The 23,953-nt window shown below is 59.0% G+C and overlaps 1 protein-coding gene and 1 long non-coding RNA gene across 2 annotated transcripts in view; both read left to right on the forward strand.

The window, feature by feature from the left end:
* The window catches only part of LOC106486286 (vacuolar protein sorting-associated protein 29-like), a 31,130-nt gene that overhangs the window by 3,355 nt on the left and 3,822 nt on the right, over window positions 1–23,953 (forward strand). Inside the window, exon 4 of the mRNA XM_067307335.1 lies at window positions 11,172–11,407. Coding sequence (XP_067163436.1) covers window positions 11,172–11,407 — 236 coding nt within the window. The remainder of the gene's footprint in view (window positions 1–11,171; window positions 11,408–23,953) is intronic.
* LOC136993586 (uncharacterized) lies at window positions 6,048–7,837 on the forward strand. The gene is made up of 3 exons (XR_010885960.1): window positions 6,048–6,122; window positions 6,918–7,098; window positions 7,759–7,837. It is a non-coding gene; the product is annotated as an uncharacterized lncRNA (long non-coding RNA).

Below are 23,953 nucleotides of genomic sequence, written 5' to 3' on the forward strand. Positions count from 1 at the left end.
GAAGCATAAACTACAAAAGTTTGACAAATTATCTTTTCTTTCCAGAAATATCACCCCTTCCTTTGTACTGATGGATATCCAGGCATCCACAGTTGTGACTTATGTATATCAACTAATTGAGGAGGATGTGAAAGTGGAAAGAATTGAGTTCACAAAGTCCTGAAGCATATTTGTATCCACTTATGGCTTCTCACCCCTTCTTGTTGTCTCTTTCCACTCCAGTCTAACTGGATGGAGGCCACGAGGGGGTGCTGCAGCAGCACCTTGGACTGTAAATCGGGCACGACGCTCCAACTGTTGCTTGTGAACTTGTAAACAGGTTTGGTCCTGGTTTACAAGCACACCTTGAAGCATGGGGAGCTGCTGAGGAGCAGCAAAGAGCTTGTGGGAAATAAGGTGTGTCTAAGAAGGAGCTGCTGCATTGCTGGCCTCAAGGTGTCACAGGTGGTGGTAGCTTAGGATTGAAGTGTTTGTGTAAAACTAACCCAGAATAAACCGCTCTCTTCATGTGTCTGGATCCTTTGCATTATGTTTCTTGGAATGAGAAGGGCGGCTGGGATCCAGTGTGGTGGTGTGAAGAGAAGCTCCTGGCAGCTTCCTGAGGCGTGGCTCTCAACCTTGCTGAGTTTGTCAGTGAGAGGTGCCCAAGGACTGCAGCTGCTCTGGCAGACCCGAGTGACCCCTGCCTAGAAAGGGCCCTGAAGGGCAGAGGCAGGTCTGGGCACAGTGGAAAGCTGTGTGTGGTGTACAGTGCTGTAGAGCTGAGCAGGCTGGGCGTTTGCCTTCCTGCTGCAGCCTGGAGCGAGAGCTAGCAGAGGCCTGTGTGCTTCTGCCTGCGTGCTGCTGATGAGCAAGTGAGTGTGGGCAGGGAGCAGCTGTGCTGCTGGAGCAATGCTGGGCTGTGGCCTTGGAAGATCCCTGAGCATGTCTCAGGCAGTCAGCATGTAAGGCAGTGCTTGTTTGCATTACCTTATTGTGGCTCCGTGTGTGACCTTACATTAGTACTCACCATGGCTCAGGGTGGCCTCGGGCATGTCCTCAGTACAGCCCAGTGGCTGGATGGTCACAGGCTGGAATAGGGAGGAATAAGGCAGCTTCTGCAGATGCTTCAGCACGACAGGACCTGAGAGCATATGAGATGTTTTAGGACTCTGGCTTGGGTGAGCTTTCTTTTTGATGAAAGAAGCATTAGGTGCATTTCCCCAGACGTCTTGTTCCAGATGACTGCTGTCTTGTGGCACTTGGCAGAAACCCAATTCTTGCAGCCCTGTGTTGTCCAGGCACTGGTATCCAGAGCTCCTTCATCACTGGAGCCAAGGCTGGGCTGGGAGAGGCAGGGGATATGCTGGAGCTCAGTGCTGTGAGCCCTGCTGCTGCTGGAGCCAAGTGGTGCTGGGGGGGTGGGGGGGGGGGAGAAGCATGCCCCCTCAGCTGCCTTGTGCCAGGCAAATGCCCTGCAGAGCCTGGAGTGGGGCTGCTCCAGGGCAGGTGTCCCCATGCAGAGGCAGGCTGTCCCCTGCCCTGTGTACACCTGTGCCCAGGCAGGGAGGCCCAGGGCCCTCCAGCGCAGGGACAGGATGGATGCCATCTCCCCTCTGTTGGCCTGGCTGAGCCCAGTGCTGAGCTGCTGCATCATGGCAGAAAAAGCGAGAGAGGCAGGAGGTTGCCCTGTGTGATCATTGTACTCTTTGCTTCACTACCCATGTGGCTGAAGTGGGCAGTGGGAGCACTGGGATAGGAGCTGCCAGTGATTGCGGGGCAGACTTGCATGGAGGAAAAAGTGCCAGGCCTGGGAAGGGATTTAAGAGGGAGTTGAGGTCCATGGCACAGCCCTGTCGGTGTGGGCATGCAGACTTGGTGGGATTGCATCATGGCCTGGGCCCCTCTCCTTTCTCTCAGACAAACTATATTCCTCAGGAAGCAGCTGGTATAGCTGGCACCAGCAGAAACCTGGCAGTGTCCTTGTCACTGTGATATATGCAAACAGCAAGAGACCCTCAAGCATCCCTGCACGATTCTCTGCGTCTACCTCTGGCTCTACAGCCATGTTAGCCATCACTGGGGTGCAAGCTGAGGACGAGGCTGAGTATTACTGTGGTAGCAGTGACAGCAGTACTGACCATGGTCAAGGTACTTGGCTGGGTGGTGGTGGGTAGTTGTTGGGAAGGTTGGGTGATGCAGGGTGCCTTTGTTGAACAATAACCAACGTGGGAACTGCTGGGGCAGCATGGGGGCTGTGTTGCAGGTGGTGGTGAGGCAGGTGATGTCTCTGTTGGTGACAGCCAGTGTGACTGTCACTCTGTCCTGTAGCCTGAGCACAGGGCTGTCACTACCTGCAACTACCCAAGCTAGATCGAAGGGAAACCTAGCTCTGGGTCACAGCAGCTGAACTGTGTCACGGGTCATGGACCCTGCACAGCACCCGTGAGCAGTGGGGGAGGGGAAGCAACATGCACACTGGGCAGCATTGGGGCACCATCAGGTGGTGGCTCTGAGCTGGGGGGAGCCGGGTGTCCTTGGCAAGGTGGCAGATATGACAGAGCAGGGCTGGGAGTGGGGAGGACAGTGAGGAGGGAGGTACAGGCAGGCTTTGACAATGAGTGTGGGGCAGACTTGTGTGGAGGGGCTGTGCCGCAGGCGGGCAGGGGTTTAAGAGGGAGTCAGGGGTCCGCGGCAGAGCCCCATCAGTGTGGGGACGCGTAGCTGGTGGGATCTCGCCATGGCCTGGGCTCTTCTCCTCTTCGCGGTGCTCGCCCATGGCACAGGTGCCCTGGCCAGCCTGGGTGTCCCTGGCCGGGGCCTGCGGGCACAGGGGCCCCATGGCATCCTGCTGCCTGGGGGGGGGCTTTGCTGCTCCATCACTTGCTGACCTGCTGCTTTCTGCCCTCTCTCCTCTCCCTCTGCAGGTTCCCTGGTCCAGGCAGCGCTGACTCAGCAGCCGGCCTCGGTGTCCGTGTCCCCAGGAGAAACCGCCCGGATCACCTGCTCTGGGGGTAGCTATGGATATGGCTGGTACCAGCAGAAACCTGGCGGTGCCCCGGTCACTGTGATATATACAAATGACAAGAGACCCTCGAACATCCCTCCACGATTCTCCGGTTCCTTGTCTGGCTCCACAGCCACATTAACCATCACTGGGGTGCAAGCTAAGGATGAGGCTGTTTATTGCTCTGGTGGAGATGTCAGCAGCAGTGATGCTGTTGTGATGAAGAAGAGGGTTATGAAAGTGAGAGAAAAATCCATGAGCCAGAGCAAGGTTTTCTGCCCTTCTCCCTCGTGGTCAAGGAAGGCTATAGCTGCAGGGCACATGCTGGTTCCTGTCCCCTCTGCACGGCCATGTCTGTGAATGTCCCCCCCTATCCAGTCCCTGGGCTCTAGGAGGTGACTCTGTGGCTGTGCCCATCTTGTTTCTGTCCCTGCAAAAGGCATGAGCCCTGCTCCCTGTTGCTGCTGGTGGACCCCTGCTCCACCTGGAGCTGCCCCTGTGCTGGGATGTGCTGAGCTGGGCTCTGCTCCCCAAGTGTGCCCCTGCCGCAGGTCCCTTCTCCTCCTGCTGTGGTGTTCCCCGTCGCTGCTGCTCCCGCTCTCCTTGCAGGGCCCTTGGAGCTCTGTCCTAGTGCTCTGTGTGTGGGGCTGTTGGTCTGTCTGTTGCATGGGGTCCTGTGGGCGCAGATCCTGTTCCTGTCCTGCTGTTTGGGGGACTTTGCTGCTCCGTCACTCGCTGACCTGCTGCTTTCTGCCCTCTCTCCTCTCCATCTGCAGGTTCCCTGGTCCAGGCAGCAGTGACTCAGCCGGCCTCGGTGTCTGTGTCCCCGGGAGAAACCGCCCGGATCACCTGCACTGGGAGTAGTAGCAACTATGGCTGGTACCAGCAGAAACCTGGCGGTGCCCTGGTCACTGTGATATATGAAGACACCAAGCGACCCTCGAACATCCCTGCATGATTCTCCGGTTCCGAGTCTGGCTCCACATCCACGTTAACCATCACTGGGGTGCAACCCGGGGACGAGGCCGTGTATTACTGTGGTGGCTATGACAGCAGCAGTGATGCTGTTATGGAGATGAAGAGGGATGGGGAAGTGAGATGCACACATCCTCTGCTCTGGGATTAACAACAACTATGGCTGGTACCAGCAGAAACCAGGAATTGCCCCTGTCACTGTGATTTACTACAACAACAGACCCTCAGGCATCCCTGTGCGACTCTCCAGTACTGCCTCTGACTCCACAAGGATGTTAAGGATCCCTGGATTCCAAGTTGAAAATGACGCTGAGTATTACTGTGGTAGCAGGGAAGCAGTGCTGGCCATAGTCTAAGTGCACCCTCTGGAGTGATGGTGGGGAAGGTTGGATGCCTTGGGGTGCTGTTGTTGAGGGATAACTAATGTGTGGGAAAGGCTTCTCAATGGGCTCTTTCACAGGTTCTGGTGAGCCTGGAGCCCTTGGCCTTGGTGATCCCTCTTAGGAAAATTGCCCTGTCCTGCAGCCTGGGCACAGGGTGGTCACCACCAGGAACTACCCAGACTGGATCCAGCAGAAAGAAACCTGGCTCTGTCCCAAAATATTTGATCTGCGGTACTTTTAGTGTAGAGCCAGTGGTGAGCACAGGGCAGATTTGCATGGAGGGGCTGTGTCCTGGGCAGGCGGGGGTTGAAGAGGGAGTTGGGGATCTGCTGCCCAGTCCCATTGGGGTGGGGATGCGAAGCTGGTGGGATCATGCCATGGCCTGGGCCCCTCTCCTTGCAGTGCTCACCCATGGCTTGGGTGCCCTGGCCAGCCTGTCACTTGCTGACCTGCTGTTTTCTGCCCTCTCTCCTCTCCCTCTGCAGGTTCCCTGGTCCAGGCAGCGCTGACTCAGCAGCCAGCCTTGGTGTCCGTGTCCCTGGGAGAAACCGTCCGGATCACCTGCTCCGGGAGCTATGGTTATGGCTGGTACCAGCAGAAACCTGGCGGTGCCCCGGTCACTGTGATTTATTATAATGACAAGAGACCCTCGAACATCCCTGCGCGATTCTCCGGTTCCAAGTCCGGCTCCACGGGCACATTAACCATCACTGGGGTGCAAGCCAGGGACAAGGCTGTGTATTACTGTGGCAGCAGTGATGGCGTGTCGAGAATCTGAGCACTGGGGAGGCGGGTGGTGGTGGCCAGCTTGGTGGCCCCCTGTGGGTGGCCTGGCCAACCTGGCTTTGCTACAGAGGCAGCTGGATGTGGACATTCTCATCTCGGGCCATACGCACAAATTTGAAGCCTTTGAACATGAGAATAAATTCTACATCAACCCAGGATCAGCAACAGGGGCCTACAATGCTTTGGAGAAGTGAGTGAAATGGGTCTAGGGAGCTTGCAACTGTCCAGTGCAGCAAGAACCCATCAGCCTTACCTTAAATGTGCACGTTCATCCCCTAGTGTCCAGCCACCACCATGTTTTTAGCACTCTCATGAACAGCTGCGTCATGTAGGAGGCCAGCTCTGTCTCCTCACAGATCAAGAAATGTGGCTGCTTGCACTGAAAAGGCTTTATTTAGCCCAAGTGCTGGATACAACTGCCCAGCACTGGTATGTTAGGTGCTCCTTTCTGAGCCTTTAGAGGGCTGAGTTGCAGCAGGTTCTCAAATTGAGTCTGACTCCTGGTGTTGTCCCCAAAGTTAAATGCTAACACTTCCTAGGAAGCCAGATTTCTGAGATACCAGCAGCTGAAGTGTCTGACCCTAATGTAACTTAATTTGTTAACCTTGAGGGGTGTTCTAGATGAACTTTAAAAGGGAGTCAGGGGTTTGCAGCACAGCCCCATTGGCAAGGGGATGGGGAGCTGGTGGGATCGCGCCATGGCCTGGGCTCCTCTCCTCCTCGCGGTGCTCGCCCACGGCACAGGTGCCCTGGCCAGCCTGGGTGTCCCCGTCTGGGGCCTGCGGGCACGGGGGCCCCGTGGGGTCTCGCTGCCTGGGGGGGCTTTGCTGCTCCGTCACTCGCTGACCTGCCGCTTTCTGCCCTCTCTCCTCTCCCTCTGCAGGTTCCCTGGTCCAGGCAGCAGTGACTCAGCTGGCCTCGGTGTCCGTGTCCCCAGGAGAAACTGCCCGGATCACCTGCTCTGGGGGTAGTGGCTACAGCTACTATGGCTGGTACCAACAGAAACCTGGTGGTGCCCTGGTCACTGTGATATATGAAAATACCAACAGACCCTCGAACATCCCTGCACGATTCTCTGGTTCCACATCTGGCTCCACGGGCACGTTAACCATCACTGGGGTGCAAGCCAAGGACAAGGCTGTGTATTACTGTAGTGGCTATGTCAGCAGCAGTGATGTTCTTGTGGTGATGAAGAGGGATGGGTGAGATGCAAACTCCAGAGCCAGAAGAAGGTTTTCTGCCCTTCTTTCTCATAGTCAAGCAGGGCCATGACTGCGGGGTGCGTTCTGGTTCCTGTCCGCTCTGCACGGCCATGTCTGTGAATGTCCTGCCTTTTCTGTCCTGGGACCCCAGGCTCATCTTGTCTCTGTCCCCACAAAAGGCACCATGTGACCCTGTTGCCAGCCCTGCTCCCTGTTGCTGCTGGTAGCCCCCTGCTCCTGCTCCCCCTGGAGCTGCCCCTGTGCTGGGATGTGCTGGACTCTGCTCCCCAAGTGTGCCCATGCCACAGGTCCCTTCTCCTCCTGCTGTGGTGTTCCCCGTTGCTGCTGCTCCCACTCTCCTTGCAGGGCCCTTGGAGCTCTGTCCTAGTGCTCTGTGTGTGGGGCTGTTGGTCTGTCTGTCACATGGGGTCCTGTGGCCACAGGGCCCTGTTCCTGTCCTGCTGCCTGGGGTAGCTTTGCTGCTCTGGCACTCACTGACCCTGTGTTTTCTACCCTCTCCCCCTCTGGGTTCTTTGGTCCAGGCAAGGCTCACTGAGTTGCACTTGGTGTCTGTGTCTCCAATAGAAACTGCAGATTACCTACTCCAGGATAAGGATGACTGTGGCAAGTTCCAGCAGAAACCTGTCAGTACCTTTCTTACTGATATATGCAAACAACCAGCAACCCTCGGCCATCCCTACATGATTCTCCAGTTCCTCTTCTGGTTCCACAGGCACCATTAACCATAACTGGGGTCTAAGCCAAGGTGAAGCTGTTCATTACTGTCGTGGCTATGACTGCAGCAGTGATGCTGTTGTGGGAACACTGAGTATTACTGTGGTGGCTGGGACAGCAGTGCTGACCATGGTCAAGGTGCCCCATGGGGTGGTGGTGGGTGACTATGAGGAAGATTGGATGATGCAGGGTGCTCTTGTTGAGCAATAACTAATGTACAGGAACTGCTTTTTCCAGGGGCCATCTTGCAGGTGATGGGGAACCTGGAGCATAGGCATTGGTGACAGCCAGCGGGATCGTCGCTCTGTCCTGCAGCCTAAGCACAGAGCCGTCACCACTTGCAGCTATCCGGACCAGATCCAGCAGAAACCTGGCTCTGGGTCACAGCAGCTGACCTGTGTCACGGGTCATGGACCCTGCGCAGCACCCATGGGCAGTGGGGAGGAGAAACAACATGCTCATTGGGCAGCGTTGGGGCACCATCAGGCAGTGGCTCTGAGCTGGGGGGGAGCCGGGTGTCCTTGGCAAGGTGACAGATGTGATGGAGCTGGGCTGGGAGCAGGGAGGGTGGTGGGGAGGGAGGCATGGGCAGGCTTTGGCAGTGATCATGGGGCAGATTTGCATGGAGGGGCCGTGCCACAGGCAGGGGTTTAAGAGGGAGTTGGTGGTCCTCTCTCCTCTCTCTCTGCAGGTTCCCTGGTCCAGGCAGCAGTGACTCAGCCGGCCTCAGTGTCCGTGTCCCCAGGAGAAACTGCCCGGATCACCTGCTCTGGGAGTAGCTACAATTACTATGGCTGGTACCAGCAGAAACCTGGCAGTGCCCTGGTCACTGTGATTTACTACAATGACAAGAGACCCTCGAACATCCCTGCACGATTCTCCGGTTCCTCATCTGGCTCCACAAACACATTAACCATCACTGGGGTCCAAGACCAGTATGAAGCTCCTTATTACTGGGGTAGCAGTGACGACAGTAGTGGTACTCTCCTGGTGCCCCAGAACAATGGGGAAGTGAGGCACAAACCCTGGAGTGGTGGAAGAGGCAGGTTTTGTGTCCCCTTTCCTCTCAGTCATGCAGGGCCATGTCCCCAGCTCTGGAGTCTCCTGTTAGACCTGTCCTGTTCACCCCATGTCTGGGGGCTGTTAGGCTGCCCCAGGTGCCAGAGTCCTGGTGCTGGAAAAGCCATGGTGGGGCTCATCTCCACTCTCTGAAGCCCATTTGAGGGGCAGAGGCAGTGGCTGGGGGCAGTATGTGAAGCTGGAGGGTGCCGAGTGTCCTGGGAAGAGTTTTGCCATGTTTCTGCTCCCCCAGGCTGAGCTTCCCCTTTGGGCTAGTGCTGCAGCATCAGAGCTGACATTAGTGCGTGTGGCTGGTGTGTGCAGGTTTGCCAGCCCTTGCTGAGTCCCCAGGAGCTCTGCGGGTGGGCAGGGAGAGCTCCTGCTTCAGCCCCTTGCTTGCCTACTGGTTTGACTTCACCAGCTTCAGTGTCCCTGTCCCCAGGACAAACTGCCCAGATCACCTGCTCTGGGGGTAGCTGCAACTATGTCTGGTTCCAACAGAAACTTGGCAGTGCCTCTGTTGCTGTGATAAACCAGAATGATAAGAGACCCCTGCCTGATTTTCCAGTTCCTTATCTGCCTCCACGAGAGCAGTAACCATCACTGGGGTGCAAGCTGAGGATGAGGCTGATTATTACTGTGCTTGTTGGGACATCAGTGCTAGCCAGGCTCGTGGTGACAGCAAGCAATGAGAAAGTGAGGCACAAACCTGCTGCAGTGCCAGTGGCCTTCATTCCCCACTGCTGCTGCGATCTGACTGTGGAGCAGCAAATATGCTGGTAAGACGGAGCCTGTGTGGGGCACATACCCTGCTGCAGCATGTCCCATTTGTGCTGCCCGCAGGGGTACAGCCCCTGTCCAGCCCTGCTCCTGTCTCTGCCCATCGGCCTCCCTGGGGCCACAAGCACCTTGGGTAGGGCAGCACTGGGGAAAGGGAAGTGCTGCCGGGAGGGGCCTTTCCCCCTCTGCCTGGTATCTCTTGGCACAGACCTAGACACAGCGCTCCAGATGTAACTTCACCAGTGCTGAGAGGAGGGAGAAGGATCACCTCTCTCAGCCTGCTGGCAATGTTCCTTCTAATGCAGCCAGGGATGCTGTTGGCTGTGTTAGCAAAAGCCATGGTGTACCCTGATGCTAGCAGAAACCTGGCAGTGCCCTGGTCACTGTGATATATGCAAATGACAAGAGACCCTCCAGTGCAGGGATGCCTGAGGGTCTTGGAACTCCGGTTCCAAGTCTGGCTCCACAGGCACGTTAACCATCACTGTGGTGCAAGCCAAGGATGAGGCTGTGTATTACTGTGGTGGCTATGACAGCAGCAGTGATGCTGCTGTGGGGACACTGAGCATTGAGGAAGTGAGGCACAAACCCCAGAGCCAGAGGAAGGTTTTCTGCCCTTCTCCCTCATTGTCAAGCAGGGCCATGGCTGCAGGGTGTATGCTGGTTACTGTCCCCTCTGCATGGCCATATCTGTGAATGCCCTCCCTTTCCTGTCCCTGTGTTTTCTGCCCTCTCTCCTCTCCCTCTCCTTGGTCCAGGCAGTGCTGTCTCAGCTGTGTTCAGTGTCTGTGTCCCCAAGAAAAACCACCCCAGGTCACCTGGCTCCAGGCCTAGCAGCTTGTGTGGCTGGTACCAGCAGAAACCAGGCAGTGCCCTGGTCACTGTGATACATGGTAACACCAACAGACCCTCGGGCATCCCTGTGCGATTCTCCCATTCCAAGTCTGGCTCCACGGGCACATTAACCATCACTGGTGTGCAAGGTGAGGATGAGGCTATGTATTACTGTGGTAACAGGGACAGCAGGGCTGAGCATGGTCAAGATGCCCCATGGTTTGGTGGTGGATGGTCTTGGGGAACGTTTGGTTCCTTGTTGCTGTTGAGCAATAACTAATGTGAGGGAGCTGCATTTCCAGGGGCTGTTTTGTGGGTGGTGGTGAGTGGAGGAGCCATCAGTGTTGGTCACAGCACTGGTGACCAGCCCTCCGGGGCCCTGCATGGTTCTTGGGGTCCCTCTCTGGGAGCATGGCCATGCTGACCATTCCCTGATAACAGGAGGAGGGTGAGGCTGACTATTACTGTGCTCTGTGGGCTCGTAGTGCACAGCACATCGATATGGGCACACAGGGAAGTGAGGCGAAAACTGCCTGTCCTGGCTGCTCCCTCCTGCTGATGCCAGGCCTTGGTCAGCAGAAGCCCTGAAGGGCCCTATGGAGTAGTATTGCTGCATCCTTCCCTTGTGCTGATGTTCCTCGAGACTTTCTCCCTCTGGCCCCCATCAGGGTTTCCAGCCCGAGATGCCTTTGTGCAGCCTCTGTTCAGCAGTGTGAGCCAGGGAGTTGTAGTTCAGTGGCCCCCGTTACCCTGTGACACTGTTTGGTCATGTTTAAAGTGTTTTCATCCCATCCCTCATGGGCTCAAGGCAGGAGGGCCATGCAGCAGGTGGCACAGCAGCTGGCCTGCAACAGGTGCCTGTTGTCGGTGGGGTCTGAGATAAAGCGCTCACTGCTGTGAGCAATCCTGTGGTTGTCTCGCTGGAACCTGGAGAGTCCCTCAGTGTTAGTAATTTCTGAACTGTAACTCATGGGCACGGGGAGTATCATGAGTGAGCCTGAGCAATCCAAATGATGCTTCAGATGCTTCTTGTTGCGTTTGTGGTACGGGGGGGGTTGGCTGAGGGGCGTAGTTACATGTCACTTCATTCACGTGAACTCAAACCTAAGTCTCCTCAGGATTGACACGAGGCTGTTGGGGTTCCCCAGCTTGCTTTGTGGTGGCAGGAACTGGGGCTTGTGTGAGTGTTTACTTACTGTAGGGTAGTCTTGAAGCTACGAGACTCTGTGGGGTTCCAGTCTGGTGCAAAATCCCAGTTCTTCACAGCATAGTTGCTCTTGCTGGGGTATGGTGCGTGCATCCAGTGTCTTGTATGCTTTGAAGGAGAAACTGTGCGCTAAATGTGTTCATGTGCATGGAATGCATAGACCTGAATCTCACAGATGAGGACTCTTTGGTGTGTGTATAACCTGTGTGTGGTCTCGTTCTCAGAGTGTGAATTATCCCGAAGAGAAGGTTGTAACCGTTGGGCAGTTCAGAATTGGTTTGATTCACGGCCATCAAGTTATTCCCTGGGGTGACGTGGCCAGCCTGGCTTTGCTACAGAGGCAGCTGGATGTGGACATTCTCATCTCGGGCCATACGCACAAATTTGAAGCCTTTGAACATGAGAATAAATTCTACATCAACCCAGGATCAGCAACAGGGGCCTACAATGCTTTGGAGAAGTGAGTGAAATGGGTCTAGGGAGCTTGCAACTGTCCAGTGCAGCAAGAACCCATCAGCCTTACCTTAAATGTGCACGTTCATCCCCTAGTGTCCAGCCACCACCATGTTTTTAGCACTCTCATGAACAGCTGCGTCATGTAGGAGGCCAGCTCTGTCTCCTCACAGATCAAGAAATGTGGCTGCTTTCACTGAAAAGGCTTTATTTAGCCCAAGTGCTGGATACAACTGCCCAGCACTGGTATGTTAGGTGTTCCTTTTTGAGCCTTTAGAAGGCTGAGTTTCTTGAGTTCACAAAGTCTTGAAGCCTTTTTCTCTTTCCACTCCAGTCTAACTGGGTGGAGGCCACGAGGGGGTGCTGCAGCAGCACCTTGGACTGTAAATCGGGCACGACGCTCCAACTGTTGCTTGTGAACTTGTAAACAGGTTTGGTCCTGGTTTACAAGCACACCTTGAAGCATGGGGAGCTGCTGAGGAGCAGCAAAGAGCTTGTGGGAAATAAGGTGTGTCTAAGAAGGAGCTGCTGCATTGCTGGCCTCAAGGTGTCACAGGTGGTGGTAGCTTAGGATTGAAGTGTTTGTGTAAAACTAACCCAGAATAAACCGCTCTCTTCATGTGTCTGGATCCTTTGCATTATGTTTCTTGGAATGAGAAGGGCGGCTGGGATCCAGTGTGGTGGTGTGAAGAGAAGCTCCTGGCAGCTTCCTGAGGCGTGGCTCTCAACCTTGCTGAGTTTGTCAGTGAGAGGTGCCCAAGGACTGCAGCTGCTCTGGCAGACCCGAGTGACCCCTGCCTAGAAAGGGCCCTGAAGGGTCTGCAGCAGACCCCATCGGCATGGGGATGCATAGCTGGTGGGATCGTGCCATGGCCTGGGCTCCTCTCCTCCTCGCGGTGCTCGCCCATGGCACAGGTGCCCAGGCCAACCTGGGTGTCCCCGGCTGGGGCATGCGGGCACAGGGGCCCCGTGGGATCTCGCTGCCTGGGGGGGCTTTGCTGCTCCGTCACTCGCTGACCTGCCGCTTTCTGCCCTCTCTCCTCTCCCTCTGCAGGTTCCCTGGTCCAGGCAGCGCTGACTCAGCAGCCGGCCTCGGTGTCTGTGTCCCCGGGAGAAACCGCCCGGATCACCTGCTCTGGGGGTAGCAGCAGTGATGACTATGGCAGCAGCTACTATGGCTGGTACCAGCAGAAACCTGGTGGTGTCCCAGTCGCTGTGATATATCAGAATGACAAGAGACCCTCGAACATCCCTGCACGATTCTCCGGTTCCTTGTCTGGCTCCACAGGCATGTTAACCATCACTGGGGTGCAACCCGAGGACGAGGCCATGTATTACTGTGGTAGCTATGCTGGTAGTGGTACTGGTGCCACGGCACCCCAGAGCAGTGGGGAAGTGAGACTCAAACCCGGGAGCATCAAAGAGGCAGGTTTTGTGTCCGCCTTCCTCTCAGCCGTGCAGGGTGGTGTCCCCAGCTCGGGAGTCTCCTGTTTCTCATGCTAGAGTGGTTCCCTGTGTCTGGGGGTTGTCAGGCTGCCCCTGGCGCCAGGGCCCTGGTGCTGCCAAGGCCCTGTCTGGGCTCGGCCTCGCTACCCAAGTCCATGTGAGGGGCAGAGGGAGCAGGTGGGGCAGTGTGCGGAGCTGGGAGCTGCTGTGTGTCGTGGGGAAAGCTTTGCCAATTTTCTGCTCCCCCAGGCTGAGCTTCGCCCTGGGGTCGGCGCAGCAGCGTCAGCGCTGATGTTGGTGCATGCGGCTGGTGTGTGCAGGTTTGGCAGCCCTCGCTGAGCCCCCAGGCGGTCTGCGGGTGGGCAGGGAGAGGTGGGCAGCCTCAGCCCCTTGCTTGCCTGCTGGTTTGTCTCAGCTGTCCTCGGTGTCCGCGTCCCCAGGCGAACTGGCCACATGTCCTGCTGTGGCAGTAGCTACAGCTGTGCATGGTACCCGCCAAACTTTGCAATGCTCCTGTCACTGTGATTTGCTACAATGGCAAGAGAGTGTCGAGCATCCCCGTGCAATTCTGTGGTTCCACTTCTGAGTCCACGGACACCTTTGCTGGGGATCCCTGGGGTCCAAGTTGAGGACAAGGCTGGGTATTACTGTGCTGACTGGGAGAGCAGTGCCATCCAGGGTCATGGTGGCACCGAGTACTAGGGAAGTGAGAGACAAAGGCCAGAGTCAAAGAGGTGGTCAAGCAAGGCCATGGGTGCAGGGTGTGTGCTGCTCCGTCACTCGCTGACCTGCCGCTTTCTGCCCTCTCTCCTCTCATTCTGCAGGTTCCCTGGTCCAGGCAGCGCTGACTCAGCAGCCGGCCTCGGTGTCCGTGTCCCCGGGAGAAACCGCCCGGATCACCTGCTCTGGGAGTAGTGGCAGCTACGGCAGTATCTATGGCTGGACCCAGCAGAAACCTGGTGGTGCCCCGGTCACTGTGATATATCAGAATGACAAGAGACCCTCGAACATCCCTGCACGATTCTCCGGTTCCACATCTGGCTCCACAAACACGTTAACCATCACTGGGGTGCAAGCCGAGGACGAGGCCGTGTATTACTGTGGTAGTGGCTATGCTAGTGGTTGGACTGGTGCCACAGTGCCCCAGAGCAATGGGGAAGTGTGACACAACCGTCCCGCCATTGCAAGCACCATTGAACAGTGTCTGCTGTCCCCGTGTGATTGTCGCACAGGTCCCAACCACAGCCTTCCCTGCACTGCCCCACACTGCCCGTGGCTTTGTCCTGCTTTAAGGTCCCCTGGGCTGTTTTTGGTCCTCTGTCATTCAGCAGCTCACGGGGAGGGAACAGACCCCAGAGTGGTGGGACCGAGCTGGGCCCTGCCTCCTGCTTGCGCTGCCAGGACGAGGTGCCCGTGCATGGCCAGGCTGGCACCCAGGGCCCTGCCGGGTGCTCTCGCTGCCCTCCTGCCCGTGCAGCTCCACCAGGAGCGACCGGGGCGCTGTGCATCTGCTCGTCCATTTTGAGGATGGTCTAAGACAGGGAGAGGAGTGCAGAGAGGTGCTGGGATCTGCATCGTGGGGGCCATTCAGCCCTCATGAGGCTGCGATCTGAGCAGCCTGCTGCCGAGGGCCCTGGCGTGAGTGGGTCTGGGACCAGCCTCCTCCTGCTGTCCCTTGTGCCCTGTGTTGTTTCCTGAGGCTTTGCTCTCGCGCCCGTGGAAGTGTGTCTTGCGCAGCCCTGTTGAGCTGGACATGTCCCCGTGCTCTCCGTCAGCCATCGCCTCTCGCCTTGGCTCACTGTGGCCCAGAGCCCGGATGCCCCAAGGGCTGTCCCAAGGGCTGGGTGCTGACGGCCGGCCGTGCCTTGGGGCTGCCCAGCCTCAGCCCTGGGTCCTGGCCAGCCCTGGGGGCAGCAGCAGCAGCAGCAGGCAGGCGGCGCAGGATCTGGCTACGGCCTCCCCAGAAGGGGGTGCCTGGGGTTGGGGGCTGGCACGCTGCGTGTCCCATTCTCCAGGGCCTGTGGGCACATTGAGTCCCGTCCTGTCCGGATGCGTGGGGGGGCTTTGCTGCTCCGGCACTTGCTGACCTCCTGTTTTCTCCCTTCTCTGCCTTCCTCTTCCTGCCTCCCCGGTCCAGGCAGCGCTGACTCAGCAGCCGGCCTCGGTGTCCGTGTCCTCAGCAGAAACTGCTCAGACCACCCGCTCCGGGGCTAGCAGCGGCTATGCTTATGGCTGGTTCCAGCAGAAGCCTGGCAGTGCCCCGGTCGCTGTGATATATGGTAATGACAAGAGACCCTCGAACATCCCTGCACGATTCTCCGGTTCCACGTCTGGTTCCACGGGCACGTTAACCATCACTGGGGTGCAACCCGAGGACGAGGCCGTGTATTACTGTGGTAGCTATGCTGGTAGTGGTACTGGTGCCACGGCACCCCAGAGCAGTGGGGAAGTGAGACTCAAACCCGGGAGCATCAAAGAGGCAGGTTTTGTGTCCGCCTTCCTCTCAGCTGTGCAGGGTGGTGTCCCCAGCTCGGGAGTCTCCTGTTTCCCATGCTAGAGTGGTTCCCTGTGTCTGGGGGTTGTCAGTCTGCCCCTGGCGCCAGGGCCCTGGTGCTGCCAAGGCCCTGTCTGGGCTCGGCCTCGCTACCCAAGTCCATGTGAGGGGCAGAGGGAGCAGGTGGGGCAGAGTCAAAGAGGTGGTCAAGAAAGACCATGGGTGCAGGGCACATGCTGGTTCCTGTTCCCTCTGCACGGCCATTTCTGTGAATGTCCTGCCTTTCCTGTCCTGGGACCCCAGGCCCATCTTGTCTCTGTCCCCACAAAAGGCACCATGTGACCTTGTTGCCAGCCCTGCTCCCTGTTGCTGCTGGTAGCCCCCTGCTCCCCCTGGAGCTGCCCCTGTGCTGGGATGTGCTGAGCTGGGATGTGCAGAGCTGGAGTCTGCTCCCCAAGCGTGCCCCTGCTGCAGGTCCCTTCTCCTCCTGCTGTGGTGTTCCCTGTCGCTGCTGCCCCCACTCTCCTTGCAGGGCCCTTGGAGCTCTGTCCTTGTGCTCTGTGTGTGGGGCTGTTGGTCTGTCTGTCACATGGGGTCCTGTGGCCACAGGGTCCTGTTCCTGTCCTGCTGCCTGGGGTAGCTTTGCTGCTTTGGCACTTGCTGACCCCACATTTTTGTCCTCTCTGCTTTCCCTCTCCATGGTCCCTGGTCCATCCAGGCAAGGCTGACTCAGCTGCCCTCTCTGTCCGTGTCCCCAGGGAACACCTCCCGGCTCGCCTGCTCTGGGGGTAGCAGCAGCTGGGGTTATGGCTGGTTCCAGCAGAAACCGGGCAGTGCCCCAGTCACTGTGGTATATGGTAACAGCAAGAGACCCTCGGGCATCGCTGCGCGTTTCTCTGGTTCCAAGTCTGGCTCCACGGCATGTTAACCATCACTGGAGTGCAAGCCGAGGACGAGGCTGAGTGTTACTGTGGTGTCTAGGTGTCTAGGTCTAGCTGGTAATCCTTACAAGGCTCCTATTGCCCCTGAGCAGTGGAGGAGCAACACAGGAATGCTGGGGTGGGTGAGGCCCCTTTCATATCCCCCTCTCTGCCCTCAGGGACAGTCCCTCCTCTCCTGTTCTTGCCTGTGTCCCACTCCCCATTTGCCACCAGCCTTGGGGTGGTGGACCTTGAGAATTGCAGCTCCTGGGCTTGTGGCCCCTTGGGAGGGCAGCTTTGGGCAGTGAGCGTAAACTCTCCACCCATGGAGCAGTGTTGGGTGCTGGGTGCCCTGGGCAGAGCCAGGCCTCTGTGGCCCTGCGAGGAGAGTTTGGGGTTTTCCCTGCATCCAAGAGCTCCGGTCCCCACACAGGAGCTCTGTGGCACATAGGCCAACTGGGAGGCCCCTGGCCCATGCCCCAGCCATGTCCCCCTGATGGCAATGGGTTGCCCAGCTCCCCATGCCTGTCCCAGGGCTGCTGCTGGGGCTGAGGGTGACGGCTCCTGCGTGCTGTGGGGCACTAAGTGTTTCCAGCAGTGGCATTTGCCAGGTCCCTGTGAGTGGGGCAGGGGGACAGGGCAGGGGAACATGGGGTCCACGGGGTGCAAGAGGGCCAGGTGTGGATGGAGGTGCTGGGCTGGTGGGGCTCTGGCCTTGGGGTCTTGTGCATGGGAAGCTGCCCTGCAGGGAGCCGGGACCTGTCTGGCCTTGCCCCTCTGCTCTCCCCAGGACCTTGGTGTGGGGAAGGAGGGCTGTGCGTGGGGCTGTTGTGCAGGAGAGCCACCCCGAGCCCCTTCTGATGGTGAGGAACATGGTGGAGTCTGTGCTCTTCTACCAACCTGATCCCAGCCCCACACCCTGAGCCTGTCACCATCCCCATCCCCACATTCAGGTCCTGGAGCTCATCAGTCCCAGATCACTTTCAGACATGGGGGTAGGAGGGAGGGAAATGGGGGCCTGGCTCCTGCCTTTTTGCAGCCCCCTGGGTCATGCAGTCCCTGCAGGCAGCCCAGTGGGTCCCCAGCCCTCGACTGCCCTTGGATCCAGCACATCCTGGTCCACAGCAGCTCATGGGATCCCTCCCAGCAAGGGCAGGCCCAAGACCCCATTGGCACTGCAATGAGTCCCAGGGAGGATGTGACGGGGCCTGTGGAAATGCCCTGGGCAGGGCCTTGTCCATCCCTCCCCAGGATGGGCTCCCCTGCTCGCTGCAGCCCGTGGCAGGACTGGAGAAGGGCGAGGGAGGGAGTGGGGGGATTTGTGCCCTGTGAGGGAGCACAGGGGCAGGAAGGCTTCGGTGCTGACCCGTGCCGCGTGCCCGGGGATATCTGCAGCTGATGCTGCCCTGGTCCCTCTGCAGTGAGCGTGGCCCCGGCAGCCTTTGGTGGTGAGCGCGGGGCAGATTTGCATGGAAGGGCCGTGCTGCGGGCGGGCGGGGGTTTAAGAGGGAGTCGGGGGTCCGCGACAGAGCCCCGTCGGCGTGGGGACGCGTAGCTGGTGGGATCGCGCCATGGCCTGGGCTCCTCTCCTCCTCGCGGTGCTCACCCACAGCACAGGTGCCCTGGCCAGCCTGGGTGTCCCCGTCCGGGGCCTGTGGGCACAGGGGCCCCGTGGGGTCTCGCTGCCTGGGGGGGCTTTGCTGCTCTGTCGCTCGCTGACCTGCCGCTTTCTGCCCTCTCTCCTCTCCCTCTGCAGGTTCCCTGGTCCAGGCAGCGCTGACTCAGCCGGCCTCGGTGTCCGTGTCCCCAGGAGAAACCGTCCGGATCACCTGCTCTGGGGGTAGCAGTAGCTACTATGGCTGGACCCAGCAGAAACCTGGCAGTGCCCCGGTCACTGTGATATATGGTAATGACAAGAGACCCTCGAACATCCCTGCGCGATTCTCCGGTTCCTCGTCTGGCTCCACGGGCACGTTAACCATCACTGGGGTGCAAGCCAAGGACAAGGCTATGTATTACTGTGGTGGCTATGACAGCAGCAGTGTTGCTCTTGGGGGGATGCTGAGCAATGGGGAAGTGAGATGCAAACCCACAAGTCGAAGAAGGTTTTCTGCCTTCTTCCTCATAGTCAAGCAGGGCCATGACTGTGGGGTGCGTTCTGGTTCCTGTCCGCTCTGCACGGCCATGTCTGTGAATGTCCTGCCTTTCCTGTCCTGGGACCCCAGGCCCATCTTGTCTCTGTCCCCACAAAAGGCACCATGTGACCTTGTTGCCAGCCCTGCTCCCTGTTGCTGCTGGTAGCCCCCTGCTCCCCCTGGAGCTGCCCCTGTGCTGGGATGTGCTGAGCTGGGATGTGCTGAGCTGGACTCTGCTCCCCAAGCGTGCCCCTGCCACAGGTCCCTTCTCCTCCTGCTGTGGTGTTCCCTGTCGCTGCTGCCCCCACTCTCCTTGCAGGGCCCTTGGAGCTCTGTCCTTGTGCTCTGTGTGTGGGGCTGTTGGTCTGTCTGTCACATGGGGTCCTGTGGCCACAGGGTCCTGTTCCTGTCCTGCTGTTTGGGGGGCTTTGCTGCTCCATCACTCTCTGACCTGCTGCTTTCTGCCCTCTCTCCTCTCCCTCTGCAGGTTCCCTGGTCCAGGCAGCGCTGACTCAGCAGCCGGCCTCGGTGTCCGTGTCCCCGGGAGAAACCGCCCGGATCACCTGCTCTGGGGGTAGCAGCTACAACAACTATGGCTGGTACCAGCAGAAACCTGGCGGTGCCCTGGTCACTGTGATATATAAGAACAACCAGAGACCCTCGAACATCCCTGCACGATTCTCCGGTTCTGCCTCTGGCTCCACAGGCACATTAACCATCACTGGGGTGCAAGCCGAGGACGAGGCCGTGTATTACTGTGATAGTGCTGACAGCGGTGGTACTGGTGCCACGATGACGCTGGGGAATAGGGAAGTGTGACACCTGTCCCGCCATTGCAGGGACCATTGAACAGTGTCTGCTGTCCCTGTGTGATGGTCGCGCAGGTCCCCACCACCGCCCTCCCGGTGCTGCCCGTGGCTGTGCCAGGCGTCCTGGCTCACCCTGCTGTTAGCGCCCCAGGGCTGTGCCCTGTGGGCAGGCTGGGCCTGTCAGGGGCTACATTTGTCCCCTGTTCCTGGGCATCACTGCAGAGGGATTTCAACTGGGCTGAAATGTTAGTCCCAGCACCAAAAGGCAGGTATGTGCCCTCAACTGAGCAGGAAGCTAAAGCTTTCGGCCTTCAGTGCCTCAGATAAAGAGTTTGGAGAGGAAAGATGTGCTGGTGGGCAGCCCAGGCAGCTGGCAGTCCTGAAGGATTGCAGTCTGCAGGCTTGCAGCTCCGCACCCTGACACCCTCCTGGCAGTGCTGCCCCACAGCCCCACGGGCATGATACTGTCTCCCCGGGAGTGCCCGTGGTGGGTCCAACCCCATCCAAGGGCGCTGGGCTGTAGAGCCCAAGGCTGTGGCAATAGGCGCAGGCCCCCCTTGCCCTGGCCTGCAGCAGGACTGGAGAAGGGCCAGGGAGGGAGTGTGGGGATTTGCGCCGTGTGTGTGGAGCACAGGGACAGGAAGGCCTCGGTGGTGCCCCGTGCTGCATGGCCAGGGTTGTCTGCAGCTGGCGCTGGCCTGGCCCCACTGCAGCAAGCGTGGCCCCGGCAGCCCTTGGCAGTGAGCGTGGGGCAGATTTGCTGTGCCGTGGGCAGGCAGGGGTGTAAGAGGGAGTCTGGGGTCTGCAGATGTCCCTGGCCAGCCTGGGTGTCCCTGGCCGGTCCTGTGGGCACAGGAGGGGTTTTGCTGCTCTGTCACTCGCTGACCTGCCGCTTTCTGCCCTCTCTCCTCTCATTCTGCAGGTTCCCTGGTCCAGGCAGCGCTGACTCAGCAGCCGGCCTCGGTGTCCGTGTCCCCGGGAGAAACCGCCCGGATCACCTGCTCTGGGAGTAGTGGCAGCTACGGCAGTATCTATGGCTGGACCCAGCAGAAACCTGGCGGTGCCCCGGTCACTGTGATTTATTATAATGACAAGAGACCCTCGAACATCCCTGCGCGATTCTCCGGTTCCAAGTCCGGCTCCACGGGCACATTAACCATCACTGGGGTGCAAGCCAGGGACAAGGCTATGTATTACTGTGGTGGCTATGACAGCAGCAGTGTTGCTCTTGGGGGGATGCTGAGCAATGGGGAAGTGAGATGCAAACCCACAAGTTGAAGAAGGTTTTCTGCCTTCTTCCTCATAGTCAAGCAGGGCCATGACTGTGGGGTGCGTTCTGGTTCCTGTCCGCTCTGCACGGCCATGTCTGTGAATGTCCTGCCTTTCCTGTCCTGGGACCCCAGGCCCATCTTGTCTCTGTCCCCACAAAAGGCACCATGTGACCTTGTTGCCAGCCCTGCTCCCTGTTGCTGCTGGTAGCCCCCTGCTCCCCCTGGAGCTGCCCCTGTGCTGGGATGTGCTGAGCTGGGATGTGCTGAGCTGGACTCTGCTCCCCAAGCGTGCCCCTGCCACAGGTCCCTTCTCCTCCTGCTGTGGTGTTCCCTGTCGCTGCTGCCCCCACTCTCCTTGCAGGGCCCTTGGAGCTCTGTCCTTGTGCTCTGTGTGTGGGGCTGTTGGTCTGTCTGTCACATGGGGTCCTGTGGCCACAGGGTCCTGTTCCTGTCCTGCTGTTTGGGGGGCTTTGCTGCTCCATCACTCTCTGACCTGCTGCTTTCTGCCCTCTCTCCTCTCCCTCTGCAGGTTCCCTGGTCCAGGCAGCGCTGACTCAGCAGCCGGCCTCGGTGTCCGTGTCCCCGGGAGAAACCGCCCGGATCACCTGCTCTGGGGGTAGCAGCTACAACAACTATGGCTGGTACCAGCAGAAACCTGGCGGTGCCCTGGTCACTGTGATATATAAGAACAACCAGAGACCCTCGAACATCCCTGCACGATTCTCCGGTTCCAAGTCTGGCTCCACGGGCACGTTAACCATCACTGGGGTGCAAGCCGAGGACAAGGCCGTGTATTACTGTGGTGGTAGCAGTGATTGCACGGTGACCCCAGGGAATAGGGAAGTGTGACACAAACGTCCCACCATCACAGGGACCATTGAATGGTGTCTGCTGTCCCCGTGTGATGGTTGTGCAAGTCCCCACCACAGCCCTCCCCGCGCAGCCTCGCTCTACCTGTGGTCTGCAGTGGTGCTGTGGAGGTGTAGCCTGGGGACGAGGAAAGGCCTTGAAAAGCAGGGCCCCGTGGGCAAAGAAGGAAGGGGAAGGAGCCAAGAGAGAAAAGCAGCAGAGCACGAGGGCAATGAAGGTGCTGGGGCTGGGGAAGTCCCGGAGTTGCAGAGGTTGGATGCACCTCTGGCAAACATCTCGTCCAACTGCCATGGCCTTCGCAGGGTTGAGTAGTGCGGGCTGTGCAGGTGCTGTCCCGTTGGGATTTGCCTGTCTCCAGGGATGGAGACTTCACAGGCTCTCTGGGCACCCTTTGCCAGGGCTTGACCACCTTCAGGGGAGAAGAATCTTTTTCTTGCGTGTAAATGGAGCTTCCTGCATTTCAGTTTGCACTCGCATCCTCTCGTCCTGTCTCGGGCTGCCTCTGGGAAGAGCCTGGCTCTGTCTTCTTTCTTCCCCCCGTCAGGTATTGATAAGCATTGATGAGCTTCTCCCTGAGCCTTCCCTTCTGCGAGCCAGACAGTCCCAGGTCTCTCCTCAGGCTCTTCCCCATATGAGAGATGCTCCAGTGCCTTCAGCACCCTCGTGGCCCTTTGCTGACCCCCATCTCTCTTGTGCTGGGGAGCCCGGAGGTGGACGCAGTGCTGCAGAAGTGGCCTCAGCAGGGTCTCGGGTGTTGTTCTTACTCAAGCGCAGGAGTTGGCATCTCTGTTTGTGGGAAAGGGTGTGGGACAGGTGCAGCAGTGCTGGGCAGGAATTGTGGTGGGTACGGGCAGGAATGTGTGGGGCCTGTGTGGGGCCAGGGACACACGTGTGAGAGGGTCAGATGTGGAGCGTGGGGGTGTTCCCAGTGGTGGGCATCGCCCCAGCCCCACGGTGGGGTGGTTGGAGCTGTGAGGGCCGCCTGCTGCCCTGCCTGCTCCAGGAGCCCGGCTCTCCCAGGCCCTCTGTCCCCGCTCCGCTCGTCCCGGTCTGGGGATGAGCGGTCCACGCGTGCCTGGGTTTTGGCATGTGCAGTGGGACGTGTCTCCGCTCTGAGGCCTCGGACAAGCCCAGCTGCATCTAACGTGGCCGATCTGGGCTGGGAGCGGGAAGGGCGGAGGGGAGGGAGGCGCGGGCAGGTTTTGGTGGTGAGCGCGGGGCAGATTTGCATGGAGGGGCCGTGCCGCGGGCGGGCGGGGGTTTAAGAGGGAGTCGGGGGTCCGCGGCAGAGCCCCGTCGGCGTGGGGACGCGTAGCTGGTGGGATCGCGCCATGGCCTGGGCTCCTCTCCTCCTCGCGGTGCTCGCCCACGGCACAGGTGCCCTGGCCAGCCTGGGTGTCCCCGTCCGGGGCCTGTGGGCACAGGGGCCCCGTGGGGTCTCGCTGCCTGGGGGGGCTTTGCTGCTCCGTCGCTCGCTGACCTGCCGCTTTCTGCCCTCTCTCCTCTCCCTCTGCAGGTTCCCTGGTCCAGGCAGCAGTGACTCAGCAGCTGGCCTCGGTGTCCGTGTCCCCGGGAGAAACCGCCCGGATCACCTGCTCTGGGGGTAGCATCGATGACTATGGCAGCAGCTGGTATGGTTGGATCCAGCAGAAACCTGGTGGTGCCCCGGTCACTATGATATATGATAACACCACGCGACCCACCAACATCCCTGCACGATTCTCCGGTTCTGCCTCTGGCTCCACAGGCACATTAACCATCACTGGGGTGCAAGCCGAGGACGAGGCCGTGTATTACTGTGATAGTGCTGACAGCGGTGGTACTGGTGCCACGATGACGCTGGGGAATAGGGAAGTGTGACACCTGTCCCGCCATTGCAGGGACCATTGAACAGTGTCTGCTGTCCCTGTGTGATGGTCGCGCAGGTCCCCACCACCGCCCTCCCGGTGCTGCCCGTGGCTGTGCCAGGCGTCCTGGCTCACCCTGCTGTTAGCGCCCCAGGGCTGTGCCCTGTGGGCAGGCTGGGCCTGTCAGGGGCTACATTTGTCCCCTGTTCCTGGGCATCACTGCAGAGGGATTTCAACTGGGCTGAAATGTTAGTCCCAGCACCAAAAGGCAGGTATGTGCCCTCAACTGAGCAGGAAGCTAAAGCTTTCGGCCTTCAGTGCCTCAGATAAAGAGTTTGGAGAGGAAAGATGTGCTGGTGGGCAGCCCAGGCAGCTGGCAGTCCTGAAGGATTGCAGTCTGCAGGCTTGCAGCTCCGCACCCTGACACCCTCCTGGCAGTGCTGCCCCACAGCCCCACGGGCATGATACTGTCTCCCCGGGAGTGCCCGTGGTGGGTCCAACCCCATCCAAGGGCGCTGGGCTGTAGAGCCCAAGGCTGTGGCAATAGGCGCAGGCCCCCCTTGCCCTGGCCTGCAGCAGGACTGGAGAAGGGCCAGGGAGGGAGTGTGGGGATTTGCGCCGTGTGTGTGGAGCACAGGGACAGGAAGGCCTCGGTGGTGCCCCGTGCTGCATGGCCAGGGTTGTCTGCAGCTGGCGCTGGCCTGGCCCCACTGCAGCAAGCGTGGCCCCGGCAGCCCTTGGCAGTGAGCGTGGGGCAGATT

This window comes from Apteryx mantelli, chromosome 17 (genome assembly GCF_036417845.1).
Source record: "Apteryx mantelli isolate bAptMan1 chromosome 17, bAptMan1.hap1, whole genome shotgun sequence".
In the NCBI taxonomy this organism is placed as follows: domain Eukaryota; kingdom Metazoa; phylum Chordata; class Aves; order Apterygiformes; family Apterygidae; genus Apteryx; species Apteryx mantelli.